The following is a 15,528-nucleotide window of genomic DNA, read 5'->3' as shown; positions in this document are numbered from 1 at the left end:
AATGGCTAGTCTACTGTAGTTGTATAAGATTATGTGCAGTGGCCTATACTAAATAATATTAAAAACACAACACAAAACAAAAACACGACACAGAAATGTATAAATAGATAGCCCACTATTTATACATTACAAACACGATCTATTTATTTATACAAACACGATGTATTCACATAGACAGGTACAGAAAAATAATATGAGAATCTATAGTGTGTACTATGCGAGCGTCCGAGTGCTACTACAGGACAGTATGCCAGGTAGGAACTGCAAAAAACAATATTTCTTGTGAATTTCTTAGAACTGAGTGACTCATCCCTCACCCCCCCCCCCCCCCCCACACTCTCGCCCCAAACACAACTCTAATCAAGTTGAGACTGTCAAGTTTGGCCGTTCACTTTCCAAAATGTCTAAGAATATTCGCAACTGCATTTTAGCTACTTGTTTATAATTTGGTTGGAAATAGGTGTGCAAGATTTTGTAGGCCTCCTGCGAAACCAACAATGAATAAACAGTTTTACGTAAAGTGATTAATCTCACCATTGCCAATTTCAAGTGTTAATATATCTGTAAAGCTTTATTTTGTAGTAAGGCGTAGTTAGAAACATATATTGTTGCACCAATATACCAAAGCTATAAAACTTATTATAATAGTAAACGTTATTAAAATATCTAGGGAATTGTGCTTAAACTATATTTTTAATACAGTAGTACTCGCAACTTAGGTCTACCAATTAGTGTAGTGCTTCTATCACACCCACGATACGATGAATATCGTAGTTACTGTAGGGATAAGGTTGTATACGTCATTTAATAGTAACGTCACGGAATAAACTACGTCATTCTTAGTATGAACAAAAATTACTGCGCGACTAAATGGAAGCGCCTCACTTTGCCGCTAGGATCGCTCGAATCAGTGCGCATTCCGTGATGTAAGGGTTTGCGCGGTCCCATTTTGTGCCCGTATTTTTCAACATATCAATGTAATACAATATTATTTGAATAAATAATACTCTAAACTACTCGAAATGCTTTTTTAAATTTTGAAAAAAAGACATAAAATAAGCGATATTAATATCCAAAGTTGATGATTTTCAGTTGACAATATAAAAAAACTATTTAAGTTATCGAAATTTCCAAAAAGCAATTCTAGTAGTTTGGACTTTTCTCGTTATGAATATATTTAGTTTATAATTTTCGCTCAATTACTGGGGCGTCTATATGGGACCGCGTGAAAGCTGTTTTTGGAAATTTGCGACTGGGTGTGGAGGACTCTTAATGCTTTTTACCATGCGGTTGGCATTCTGGGTTATAGTAGTATGTTTTCTGTGGCAAGATGGGGAATCTTTTGACAATCCAACTCATATGTTTAAGGTAGGAATAAGTTTTGCACTTGCACTGGAACCAAATTAATCCAAATGGGATATAACATGTCAGATCAGTGCAAGGTGAAGTAATAAGTGGTTCAGTTATTTATTTTATTTTGCTCCTGTTTTAAAATAAATAAATAATAATTTATAAATAAAAGAACTTTTTTAAAACAAAACGTTTAAACACACTAAAATCAATTGCATGCACCCCACGTTTTTCGTTTTAAATCTCACAAGTATTTATACTCTCCATATATTTATAAATTATTTTCTACTTTTTAGTTTTAAATGTGTGTGGATGTTAAATCTATTTCAAGCATCTATATCAGATTAAGACAGAGGCATGTGGGAAATGTGGCAATCTTCAATTGCCAGAGATTTATTTGAGTTTCTTTTCATATAATTATGTATTAAAGTGCGTTCAAACAGCCGTGGCACCTGAGGGATTAGGAGGCCCCAAGGGTTTCCATGGGGTGTCCTAATCCGTCAGGTGCCACGGCTGTCTGAACGGAGTATAGATTGAATGTATGGCCTACCTTAATAACTATAAATATATCAATCTATTTAATTTATTGTTTACTTTATAGAATACTAAATAAATAACAATGACATTATTAACAAACACCTTTATATCTGCAATCAGATTGCTTGTATTTATTTTAAAATGTTTGTTTGTATAAAGAATCTCTTGGGAGCATAACCTGTACCTCTTAACCTCTGCTCTTCGAAATGTCAAATTTAAGTATTTAAAAATCTTATTGAGCTCATGATTCAGATCAAAGAACACGTCGCCAACATCCCAGAGGACACATTGCGTCGCACAATGCTAAGTCTTCAAAATCGATTGAACGAATAATCAATATAATAATCTATAATATTAAAACGAAACATTGTTTTTTTATTTCACAATTCTGAACCAACCACTCGACGGATTTTCATGATTTTTGTGTTGAAGGAAAGCTAATTTTGAGAACTAGGGAATGTCGAAGCCATAATTTTAGTTTAGGGTCCCAGTTTTTTAGAAAGTATGTTTTAATTTTTTTAAAGTCTAGCAGCCGACGCTAAGATTCGAAACTAGCTTTTGGCATAAAATAATTTGCTTAACAAACACCTGTAAACATTCAGCATTCATTTTTTGTATCACAAATTCAGCATTTGGATAAAAATGTAAAGACATACTTAGGGTTGACTTATTAATAACTTACTATGTGTAATAATAATCATTGATACGTTCAATTCTTCTGTAAGAGGATGGCAGAATAATTAAATGTACATAGTAAAATACTAGGATGTTCAAATTATTTTTTAAAGCAATCTTTGTAATCTTTGATTTGTTTTAAAGCAATATAATTTAACAGCTGGTTAAATATAAACTATGGACCTATGAGGTTATTTTATTTTTGTCATTGATTATATAGGAAATAAGTAAGATTAGTAGAGATAATTAGACCACAGTTTTAACCAAAATTAATTAAACCATAGTACAAATCGAGGCTCTGTACACGAGTCTTAATAAAAAAGGATAAATGCAAATTATTTTACTGCTCCACTTTTCAAGGAAAGATTAGAAAAATAACAATGTTTACATGTTTTAATTATTCATGGTAGCTTTTTGTTTACAATTAATGTTTGTCTGATTTAACTTTGTTTGGATTAGGCCCGGAAATATTGATGTCATAAAAAGAAGATCAAGAATAATCAGGAATCACGATTTTAAAAATTACCACCACAACCTCAGCCGGGTTTTATACAAAGATAAACAGATTGATGACATAGATTGAACACAACGTCAACATTGACCTAGGATACTGCAATTAGACAAACCATCCTTTTATGAAATCGTGTTCAGTTGTGGTTATGTTTGGGGGCGCCCCCAAACATGAAAATATCACTTTTCTTTCAACTATGAATATATCGTAGTTTAAATGAACTAATATGGGAAATTACGATGTACATTTATTCAATGAGGGTGGGTAATTATCAAGGATAGAACTGATAACGGTATGGATAATAAACATTGACAATTCCGTCATTAGCTTTACTAGCGTGTTTACTTTTTATATTCCTGCTACATGTGACCAGTTCTTTTTTAAATGAATGTTATTTGAACCAAACAGCTGTTTCAAAACAAACTGTTATTGTTTTTACTTTTCTTTGTTTACGCTTATTTATTTAGCAATTAATGCAGTGAAATTGATATAAAGGATAGGTGTGACTATTAGTTTTAATGTTAGGACACCAAAGTTAAATTATGTGTACGGTGAATTTTATTGGATACTATCGTTTTATTTTAGGTCGTTTCTATTCAGACCTACTGGGAATTGTGTATAGTAGTTGTATTGTGGTGATAATAATTATGGAAGAGGCAGGTATGCTATGGAAGGTGGTATCGTTGACTAGGTCTATACACTTCTCAATTGACTATTACTCTTTCTACTGTAGGCTACTTATAATCAGTGTGCGTCTGTGTGAATCGGCTGCAAATCTCACTTCAACGCTTTTCACATCGTAAAAATTGCAGAATTTCTGTTTTATTGCAAAATTATCGGATTTAAAATGCATATCGTATAGGCCTATGATGGAATAAAAACATATTTCGTCACACAACATTTGTCTGCAAGAAACTTTGTCTTTACTTGTGTAAACTAGCTGATCTGAATTGTACACGGTTTTAACTGACCACTGAATTCCCGTGCGTAGGACGGGCTAACACCTTGTAATAATAATAATAATAATACTTAGCAATTTATGTTTTAGTTGTTTTTTTGAATTTTGAAAGGCTTGGTCCCAACTCAAGGAATAATGGAAGTGAGTTGAAAAGCTTTATGCCAATGTACAAACCATAGATAATGTTTCTAAATAACATCAATAAATAACAGCAATGCTGCAACAATTGCTATAAAAAATGACAAACCGTGTAAATCCTAAAAAATGTTGTTTTCAAAGAGAAGTCCCGTTTATTTCACCTCAAATACATTTTTATCATTTACCTAATATTGGTGGTTAAGCTACTTTACTAACTGAATAAAATCATTTATTAATAAAAAGAAAGTTAATTCTGGGCAAACCGCACAGGTCCCCCTAAAACACTTGAACGTATATTGTTGTAATGCATTTATACGACGTTTATAGTGATTATTGTTTTTTCAGGTGTTAAAAAGACTCTGTTGCTTACGTTCAAGTTCAAGCTGCTGGTCTTGGATCGTGATGGACATCACATGACTATACATTTGTGCCACACAGAAGCTGAAAAATTCCTCGGTGAGGTCTACAAGTAATAGGCTATTTGCAGGTTTAAGGGACACGTTATTTTAGATTTTTATTATAACTGGTTCTTGCTTAGTTTTTATAGATACAGAAATTTTACACTATCTGTTAAATATTGACTTTTTCGGATAAACAATATATTCTAACTTTTTAGATAGAAAAACAAATCTTCATAAACCATCTTTGATTCCCCAAGACAAAATTACAGCTATATGTTTCCAACGAACTAACAGCGGTTGACAAGTTGTCTATGACTACATCAAGTATTAAACCATTCATATGCGCGTTGTCGGGCCTTTTGCTGTAAAAAATAATGAAATAAACAAACAAAATACTATCATAACAAAATATGTAGATTTTTTTTAATTGTGTGTGTTTTCAAACATTGAAAAAATTTTTATCTGTCCTCCAGGTTGTTCAGCAGTGGATTTTCTCAGAAAAGAGTCAGTACGAGATGTAGCTATTTTACCCTTGGTGGATTACTCAGCATCAAAGACATATGAGGCAGACTTCACCCCGCTGATGGAACTGTGTATAGTCCCAGCCAAAGGTGTATTCTTTGTAGTTGATTCTATTCTCAGGAACAGTTCCCTTAGGAAATAGAGTATTGACAAAATATCACAAACTAATACAAAAATAAATATTTTAGATGAAATCTACTTGTTACACATCATAATCTAACTGAGAGATGGCTCTGATGTTCATTTGTTGGTATTATTAAATACTATTAACTAGGGGCGAATCGACCGTGGTCAATAGAAATATCCCTACAATTACCTCACTATCCACACAAAAAAAATACCATGAAAGTTTTATAAATTTCTATCGACCAGGGTTGATTCGCACCCAGTTAAAGGGGGGTCTACACGCAAGAATTTCACTAACGTTTAATCTGCGCAGGTAAAACGTTGCAGTCAAGTCGTTGCAAATAAATTGCAAAGAAATTCGTCCACACGGTACAGGTTTCAGCACCAACTTTTAGTGTAGTTTTGAGATAACTTTCAGTGTATGTGCATGTAAATCATGGAAGATGTGTTTCTGTGGTCGATTTCTGCAGCCAGTGTTACAAGAAAGCAAAGAAATAAGTCTGAGCAACGACGGCGCTCACTATGGTCATTGGTTATTAAAGGACAACCAATTTCATAATATTTTCTCTGTTCACGTTTAAATCTACTGCTTTGTATTTTTCAAAAGTATCTAAGTCTTTTTCATATCACAGTCACTATGTTCCTTACTCTTGACCCTCCATAAATTAACAAAAACTTCAGCACAGTTCGATGAATTCAACAATACAATCATGGGAACATTGGTGAAGATCTGCGATCGTAATTAAAAAACACACTTATACCTCTGACAGCACGTGAAGAAAACAGTGCATACTGGGGTTTTGAGCGTGAAGACGGAGTTGAAACGGATGACAGTGTACACACGCAACAACTTGTCTGAAAACGTTGTCAAAACTATGCTCTCCGCAATAGTTTTATCGCTCCGTCTTCCGTCTCCGCGCAGTTTAAAAAAATGCATAGTTTTGCGGTACACGCGCAACGATTTATTTGCGCAGGTAAAACGTACGGCAAATCCTTGCGTGTAGACCTGCCTTAATAGTAGTTCTACTGTGCCTAAAGTAGAAAATATACTATTTTAATTTTTACTCAAATAGTGTGTTTTGGTCTTTTTAAACAATTTTGATACAAGGATGATCTGGTGACCTGGATGGGGTTCAGTTTCAGGTCATTGACGTTCCACTGTATTAACACTTTATTTCCATATAAAAATTCAATTTTCTACTTGATATTTCAGGTACTATATTTTTTTTACATAGACTTAAGAACTTTTGGTGAATTATGTGATTTAAGAATAACCTACTGCCAAATAAATGTTAAGAATTAAAAAAATTGTCATACTAACGTACAAAGAAATTTATAGCTCATAGCTCATATCTATGAAAAATAACATAATGGTGTTTCTTAACCCTTCCCGGACGGGCAAAATTGTGACATAAAACGGGAAAAAATAAAAATTAATTTTCCTTATTTGTGTTTGTTTTTCAAGTATACATAGCCTAGAATAAACACAATGGAACACTTCATACTGTCAAAATAATTTTCTGTATCAAATTGTGCAATAAAAAATATAAACAAGTATTTATGTCTTTGTTGATTTACAGAATATGGGTTTTTGTTATTTTAATGATAGGTACTGCTTATCTACTATCAGTTACTATGTATTAAAATTTTTTGAAACAGTTTGAAAAGTTATTGGATTGTTGGATCTTGTAAAAATTAAAGTGGAATAAAATGTTGGATATGTTACCTTTAACCATGACAATTGGATATTATTATTTAGTCTTAGGACAATTCTTTATTTCCATTGTTATCTTGTATAGTTGTTAAATTAAATTCATTTGTATTAAAAGTTTCCCTTAACTCCATGCCTGATTGTTACCTTTTTGTAAATAAATGTCTCTACAGAAAAGGTATATTTGAAGTAGGTATTTTCAAATACCATTTCAGTTTTAAATATTTTGTTTAGTGGTATATAACAACAATTAGATACTGTATTATTGTTGTATTAAAGTTATAGCCTGGTGTACAGTGCCGAGTACGGCAGACGATTCAGTGTGGGAGTTGCCACTCTTTCTCTAACTCGCTTGTTGTAGGCATGTAGGCGAGTCGGTACAAAGAGGTCAGTTGAGAGCTAGTAGAGTGTTTTAGTTAAAAACCGAGTTGCTCGGCCCAGTAAGTTTAACTACTCCCACCACAGATATTTACCCGCAAAACATCTGTTTACTGTAGAGTAATTGAGGTTGGTTCAGTACTCACAACTCAATGGTTCAGTTGAACATTTGGTCCTGCCCAGCATTGCATTCTTTAGCTGTACATAAAATGTAAATCCACTATTATAATATTCAGTTTCAAAAAATCTGAGTACAACTAAATCTACTGGAGCGATTTTATAAATGAATACCCATTCATTTATAAAATCGGTCCAGTTTTTTATAATTTTCAAAAGTTAGTTTTTGACTATTGGCTTACAAAAATCAATATTTTCGATACCCAACAGTAAAATAAAACCATGTTTTCCAAAGAAATACATTGAAACGGGGGCTTTCAAATTTTTATTTGGAGGCACCTTTTGGCTGCCTTCAACTTAATGAGTATTTTCAAGAAATGCTTAATAATTTGTATCAAATTTTCTTTTCTTTTATAATATCATCCTTCCATTTTGTTCGATTTCCGGTACTTTCCTATTATACGGCAAGGCCACTTATTTTACATCGCGCTGCGGTGGTTAGGTTAGGATGGGTTATCATAGATATGTTTGTAGGACTTTGACTTTCCTCGTTTTGTTATGAATCAAATTACCTCACCTCACCTTTTAAAAGTTATTTATGAAAGGCTTCGCAATGTCTGCATGAAAGTGGTGATTCAGTTCTAATTTAATTCAGCGATTTAAGTTCTACATTTAGCAACTCATGACATACTCAAATGCTTTTGGCTTTGTGTTAAACAACATTTAACACAAAGCTACGCTATATGTCTACTGTCCCCCTTCACCACAGAGAAGTAAATCAAATTACTTCTCTGTGCCTACACTCTCTCTGTCCGAAATAGGGATGTAAGTGGACAGTCTAGTCAAGTACTAGGCGAGTTGCACAAATCAACAACTGAGCCTAGTTACTGGACCGAACAACTTGTCTGCCATACTCAACCCATGTAAACCAGGCTTAAAGGCCACTTACCAGCGTCCACTTGTACCAGTGCACTTTTTCATCATATAGTCCAAGCTGTATAGCCCCGCCGCACTGCAAACCTGCAGATTAAGGGAATTTCAATTTGTCTGATTGGATATTTAATAAAATATTACCAAAAACAAAAAATATTTATTCCACATACAATCAAATCTAATTAAATCTTTTATTGGGCCAAATTAACAATAATACATTTGGCATTAACCAGGGCAATACAAGAAAAATATTAATTATAATATTTAAAATAATATTACAACATAGAGAATTCAAAATGCCTTGAGAATTAATTCTTGAACGCTGTAAAGGCTTGGTTCCAACTTTAGAGATAGTGGAAGAGAGTTGAACAGTTTTATGCAAACATCAAATGAATGAATGAATAAAATGAATGAAGTGCACAACAAATGTAAAAATAATATGTTTTGTGTTGGGAATTGGCTAGTTAAATGAAGAATAAAAGTCAAACTGAGAATAGTTTTGTTTACCATTAAGTGCATAGCAACCCATCAATATATAAAGTAATTTTTTAAGCTTTACAACATGGTTTGGAAAGAAATCGCCTGTAGACGTAGATATTTTTTTTAAAGAAAAAAACATTTTTAAGAACAATGTTCACCTAATAAAATTACTATAAAACCCTGTTTTTTAGTCCGATCCGATCATGCTGGTTCGCTAATTTGTTTGATAAATGTAAGTTTACACATTTATAAGATATTTCATCAAAATCAAATTTTTTTGCTTGAGTAGTTATCTTGGTAACGGACAATATGAATGTATGCCTAAAAATGCTAAATTCAAAATGGATGGTGTTTTTGGCCTCTGTTGACTGTATTAGCTTACTCCATATATGGGAATTTCACTTAAACTTATTTTAGAATGACATTGTTAATAAAAATAATTTGAAACTGGTATTTGGTAATTGAGGTTAAATTATTGTGGGAAAGTGGTTCAAAATCCTGAATTTCTTTTTTGATATGACAGGAATCGAACTTGTCCCTCTGCCTCAAAAAATTCAGAACGCTAACCACTAGGTGTTATAAGCAACACTACCTATTATAAAATTAATACTACAAGTAGGTAATAATAAAACTAAATTACAAGATTACAACACCTGAGAAAAATCTAAGCTTTCTTCTGCGGCATTTGACTTGTAGAAAAGACGGGATCTTCTGGAATGGCCTAAGTCTGCTCTTTGATCATTGTAGGCTGGCTGAACAAGGTGAGGATCCTACGTCTAAAGAATCAAATAACCAGTTGTGGAGTCCACAATTTTCCAGTGCAGGAACGTTCACCATTGCAAGGAAAAAATACAGATATGCCTATCAATATAATATTTATTATCTATGATAAAGGTTATTTGGAATAAGCAGACTGCAGAGTAGGAATGCTGTTGCGTCTCACTACACCACTGCTGATAATAACTAGATACATGTCTTAAGACAAGCTTATGTGTAAGCTGCCGCTCAGTTTACCAGATTTCAGTTAAACAGACTGAGGCCAAAAAATACTCTTAAGTGTTCCACAAGCCAAAAAACATTTTCCCCCTTAAAAGAATGAGTATTGTGACAAACATTCTAAAATTGTTATCTGTTACAATGTTCCTAATTCGGGTCATTCCATATGAAATCAACCAATGGTCTGGAACTTGAAATCACAGAATTCAATGATAATTTTTTTATAAGTTATACTATTAGAGAATATGAAAAATACCAAGTTTTAGATTTTTTTTACTTTTTGTTTCTGAGTTATAAATTTTTGAAAATCTAAAAATCGGCCGATTTTTGACACGTTTGGAAATCTTTAAATACCTCTACCTACAAAACCATTCAACTTAGAGAGTTCAAACTTTCACCATTCTCTTTAGAATTTCAAGAGCTACAATTTGATATGTCATTTGACTATATTAGCTTAGTAATAAAAATTTTTAAAAATCCAAAAAAAGTTTTTTTGAAAAATCTTAAAGTCGAAATGTTTAATTTTTTTGGGGAAAAAATATGTTTTTTGTATTTTTTATTAGAGTGCATGTGCCAAATTTCATTATGGTACTCCAATGGGATCATATTTAAAAAAATACTACTGTGTAGTTAAACATGTAAAATGAACAAAAAGTGTTAATTGACTATAGATGCATGACGTAACATAGTAGGCCTACCTACTGTAGCAAAGCAAAATTTATTGTGAAAATACATAATTATAAAGAAAGATCTATATTACAGTGCAGTAAAATAAACTTTAATAATGATACTAATAAAATAATAACTACATTGAATACATTTTACCAATCAGTAAAATATAAGCCTATGCCTGCCATTGTATTTTGTAGCAAATGATTCATAAACGTCATTGATATTCTTACCACCTCTTTATAATCATGAAATTAATTGTTATGTTTTTTGAATACAGTAATGTCTTTTTCATTTCAGGCTATCACTTTAAAATAACCAATTTAATGTTGTTTATTAAATATTATTTATGATAACATTATATATTTAAGATGTTCATATTTCAGTGTTCAATTTATTTAATATTTACAATAAAAAAACATTATCATCTAGTAAACTGATGTGAACACAAGCCACTGTCTTGAAACCAGTATGTAATGGTTTTATGCATATAATGCTTGCTTCTTCTTTGATAAAATTTGGGAAGCTTTGGACATCTTGTTGGCAGATAATTTGTATGTCCTACCAGTTGGCGTGGTTGGATTAACACTGCATTAATAAAATTATGTGGCACTGTTAATACATCTGGTCTTCTGGGATATGCAAAAGAAGGAGGTGGTCCAATGAGGATGGAGAAATGGTATTTTTGTCTATGGTATAACTTAGTAAGTTATTTTTCAGATTGGTTTTTAGACAAAACACAAGCTATCCAACATTTTCTGTTATATGCACAAGCAACAAATCCATTTATTTCTTCAAATGGTACATCGTTAACTTAGCATCTGGAACAACTTGTACGACGTGAAGATCCTACTTTTCAGTATCAGATATAATTTTTATGTCATATCAATGACTTTTTTATGAATGATTTGCTACAAAATACAATGGCAGGCATAGGCCAAAAGCCTACTGATTAGTAAAATGTATTCAATGTAGTTATTATTTTATTAGTATCATTATTATAGTATTTTACTGCACTATAATACAGATCTTTCTTTATAATTATGTATTTTCACAATACATTTTTCTTTGTTCAAACCTATTAAGATTACAGTACACTATAACACGTCATGCATCTATAGTCAATAAAAACTTGTGTTCATTTTACCTGTTTAACTACACAGTAGTATTTTTTTAAATATGATCCCAATGGAGTACCATAATGAAATTTGGCACATGCACTCTAATAAGACATACAAAAAACATATTTTTCCCCAAAAAAATTAAACATTTCGACTTTAAGATTTTTCAAAAAAACTTTTTTTGGATTTTTGAAAATTTTTATTACTAAGCTAATATAGTCAAGTGACATATCAAATTGTAGCTCTTGAAATTCTAAAGAGAATGGTGAAAGTTTGAACTCTCTAAGTTGAATGGTTTTGTAGGTAGAGGTATTTAAAGATTTCCAAACGCGTCAAAAATCGGCCGATTTTTAGATTTTCAAAAATTTATTACTCAGAAACAAAAAGTCAAAAAAATCTTAAATTTTGTATTTTCTATTACTTTAAGGTATTGAACAAAATTACCAAATATTACCCATTTTGAAAACCTTAAGTTCTGAAATTATTTTTTTATTGGTTGATTTGACATGGAATGACCCATTCCTCATTTGTTTTAGTACAGGGGCAATTAATATGCTACAGCCTACTTATTGTGGTCATGTCAAGTTGGTCATTTGATTCATGTCGTTTTAACTAAATACGTGATTTGTTATGGGCCTACTGAATAGTGACCTATAGAAAGCATAAACCAAAAAGTATAATATAGTTTTAAGTAGCCTACTGGTTTAAAATAATTGTCAAACAGTTTTATTTAAAGTTTGTGAAGGCTTGCCTGTATATTTTTCAACTCACCAAGTATGTACGTATGTGTTTAAGTGTACTTTTGATTGCATATCATAATATAATTTGTTAACACAAGTTGCTGATTAATATTGTACTCAATCTAAATTGCAAAAATTTGTGGCGGAGGGGTTGAAATATTTATTTTCTACAAAATGGTAAAAACAAACTTGCAACTATGAATTTTATATTACGTTATATGGTAGATTATACAGGGTGGATCAGACCACCCAAAGACAACGGTTTGGTCCAACAAGCGTTAAAAACTAACTTTTTTATTGAAAATCTGCCATTTAAAATTCTTTTCGTGGGTTAAAATTTATAAATGTCACTTTAGGCACTTTTATTTCAAAGATTAGTGTTGGGATCACTAAGTAAGCTACATTATTATATCATAGACAAAAATAATTAAAATAGACTGTCAGCCGTGCTGGGGTACCATAGGTTCTGGCGCACACCGCTGGGAGCGCCGTGTAGTTACGTAGCGCTAATGCAGAACCTATGTTAACCGCAGCACAGCTGACGGTCTATACTTAATTATTTTTGTCTATGATTATATGTCCAAAAAAGTTTGAAAATTATAAACACCTCAAAAATCTATATCTTATATAAATATAGATATAAATCTATATAAAAATCAAAAAATCTATATAACTTGAAGACGCAAATAGAGATATTTAAAATTAGTTTCTAACAAGTTTTCAAACAACTCTAAGATGTAACTAGAATTACTCAAATTTAAGCATAACGTTTTCCTCAACGTTATGTTTCATACTATGCGGCTCCGCACGCGTTCTCTAGTACTAGCTATATTACAAATTTTAAAAGTTAATTTCAGACCATGAAAATTCTTTCAAATCTTTATAGCTCTTACGGTTTTCAAGATATAGCGGTTTTTATATACTTTTATATACCAAGGCAAAAATGTGGTTTGGATCCCACTATATACTGTAGGTCCCTTAGTTGCCATTACCTGTATGAGCTATCAATTTACAGCTGTGTCCAAGGAATAAGTCAACCTTAGTCACTAACAAGACTACAAGATCGCGCCTCTCATCCTACACTCATCTCCATTCATACTTGGCTTAAAATACCTACTTTGTAAGGTCGCCATTTCATTGAAAAGTATTATAAGTAAAGTAGGGAAAAGTATTAAACAAACATGTTTTTCTAAAAAAAAAAGGGGGCAGGGTGGCTAATGAAATCACATTGAAAAATTCCCTGACAATTCCATGATTTTTTTCAAACTTTCCCTGATCAACTGTTGATCAGGGAAAGTTTGAAAAAAATCATGGAATTGTCAGGGAATTTTTCAATGTGATTTCATTAGCCACCCTGCCCCGATCAACAAATTCTAAATTACAATTTTAATACTAACTAATTCTTCAAAAGGACTAATCTTTTTCTGATGAATATCTTATGTTTGTTTATATGAAAAACATTCATAAAATCTATAGATACAGGCTAGCTTATATTCAAACTTTGCAAGTTACCTTAGTTAAACTGATTTTGATAAGATGATACACAGTTTATAAAAATTTAATTTGTACAAAAAAACAAAATGTATTTGTACAGGTATAGGCTATTTCTTAGTTTTCACCCACACGGCACACGTACTCTCACTAGATCGAACTTTCCTAACAATTATTAAAATTATTTTAGGCCTAAACCTTTTACAATTTTCCCTGACTTATGACAAAGTTCCCTGACTTTTCCAGATATTTAATATTCCCTGACATTTCCAGGTTTTCCAGGTCAAGGTCACTAGCCAACCTGAGGGGGATTTAAGAGAATTTGGGGGGGAGTTATAATTTGAAATGTAACTTTTTTGGATTTTCTGGGTAGTTTGGGGCCGAGACGGACCTCCACAAAAAATGTCAGATCCCTAGCTATTCTAGAAGTGGGTAAACTTTTGTATATCACCTGATCAGTGGGTGAGAGAGCTGTACATCCCGTTAAAAGTGTGTACCATGGGTGGTCTGATACATCCTGTATACGTACTAAGCATAGTTTGGCTGTAAGATTTAAATAAAATTTACTTTCATCATAATACAAGGCCCTTGGGCTGTGTTTATGCATGAGGAGCGGGAACGGGGCGATAGCGGTTCCCAAATTGTACAAGCGATAGCGGTAGCAGTCAACAGGGAATGGAGTGGGGGACACAGTCTTGCCAACCCTAACTCTAAACAAATAACCTTTAAGCTCACTCTCAAACAACCGAAACCGCTCCCGCTTTTCGTGCATAAACAGTGTCATTTAGCTCAGTTAAAAACCGCTACCGCTCTTTGTGCATAAACGGGGCCTTAGGTAAAAATTATTTAGTTGACTCGTACTTATAATAATTATTTACACAGTTAAAAATGCTACCCAGTTTCAAGAACTGTTTGATTAAGTTACCATTTGTTTTGTTGGTCAAGAAAATCCTACTAAAAACTTACACATTTTTATCTTCAACAAACTAATTATTATAGTTCTTTCACTCTGCTAATACATGCATGCTAGTATTTGTGACGATAAAGAAATTAAGAGTTAATTCAAAACCACACCAAAGCACACTGGATACAAAAATCACATTAAAACAGGACTAAGGCTTTATAATATGTAGCAAAGGATTTTATAATTCAGGTTTTTACACAGAATCCAATATCAATGATAGCATAGTGTACACGTATCAAACTGGGACGGGTGGCGTCGTCCTGTAATCCAGCTACTAGGTCACGAATTTTGGATATTTATAGGCATGCAATGTGGATACGATACTCCCTGGTGTGGATTAACGTCCGCACTAGTGAGTACTACGACTATTGGCACTCGGCATTACTATTCTGATAATCAGACCAATTAGTTAATACCAAGGCAAAAATGTGGTTCGGATTCCAGTATAGACTGTATCCCTTAGTTGCCATTAGCTGTGTGGGCTATTAATTAACAGCTGTGTCTAAGAAATATGTCAGCCTTAGTCACTAACAACAACAAGACTACAAGATCACTCATCCTACAATCATCTCCATTCATATTTGGCTTAAAATACCTACTTTGTATGGTCGCCATTTCATTGAAATGTATTAAAGTAAAGTTAACCCCTTTTCTCAGGAAGTAACAACTAGCCTATGCTATAACTTTGCTTCACACTTAATATACACACA

The 15,528-nt window shown here is 32.6% G+C and overlaps 1 protein-coding gene across 4 annotated transcripts in view; it reads left to right on the top strand.

The window, feature by feature from the left end:
- The window catches only part of LOC128985730 (uncharacterized), a 29,469-nt gene extending 22,694 nt beyond the window's left edge, over positions 1 to 6,775 (top strand). For all 4 annotated transcript variants that reach the window (XM_054405545.1, XM_054405546.1, XM_054405547.1 and 1 more), the window contains exons 6-7: positions 4,515 to 4,625; positions 5,044 to 6,775. In XM_054405545.1, the coding sequence (XP_054261520.1) occupies positions 4,515 to 4,625; positions 5,044 to 5,234 (302 nt within the window). In that variant the 3' untranslated portion in view covers positions 5,235 to 6,775. The remainder of the gene's footprint in view (positions 1 to 4,514; positions 4,626 to 5,043) is intronic.
- The last annotated feature ends 8,753 nt before the right edge of the window (positions 6,776 to 15,528 follow it).

The sequence above is a fragment of the Macrosteles quadrilineatus genome, unplaced genomic scaffold, assembly GCF_028750875.1.
Source record: "Macrosteles quadrilineatus isolate MER2022 unplaced genomic scaffold, UCM_ALF_1.0 Scaffold_2__2_contigs__length_208266976, whole genome shotgun sequence".
NCBI classification, from domain to species: Eukaryota; Metazoa; Arthropoda; class Insecta; order Hemiptera; family Cicadellidae; genus Macrosteles; species Macrosteles quadrilineatus.
This window is presented reverse-complemented; position numbering and strand designations above follow the sequence as displayed.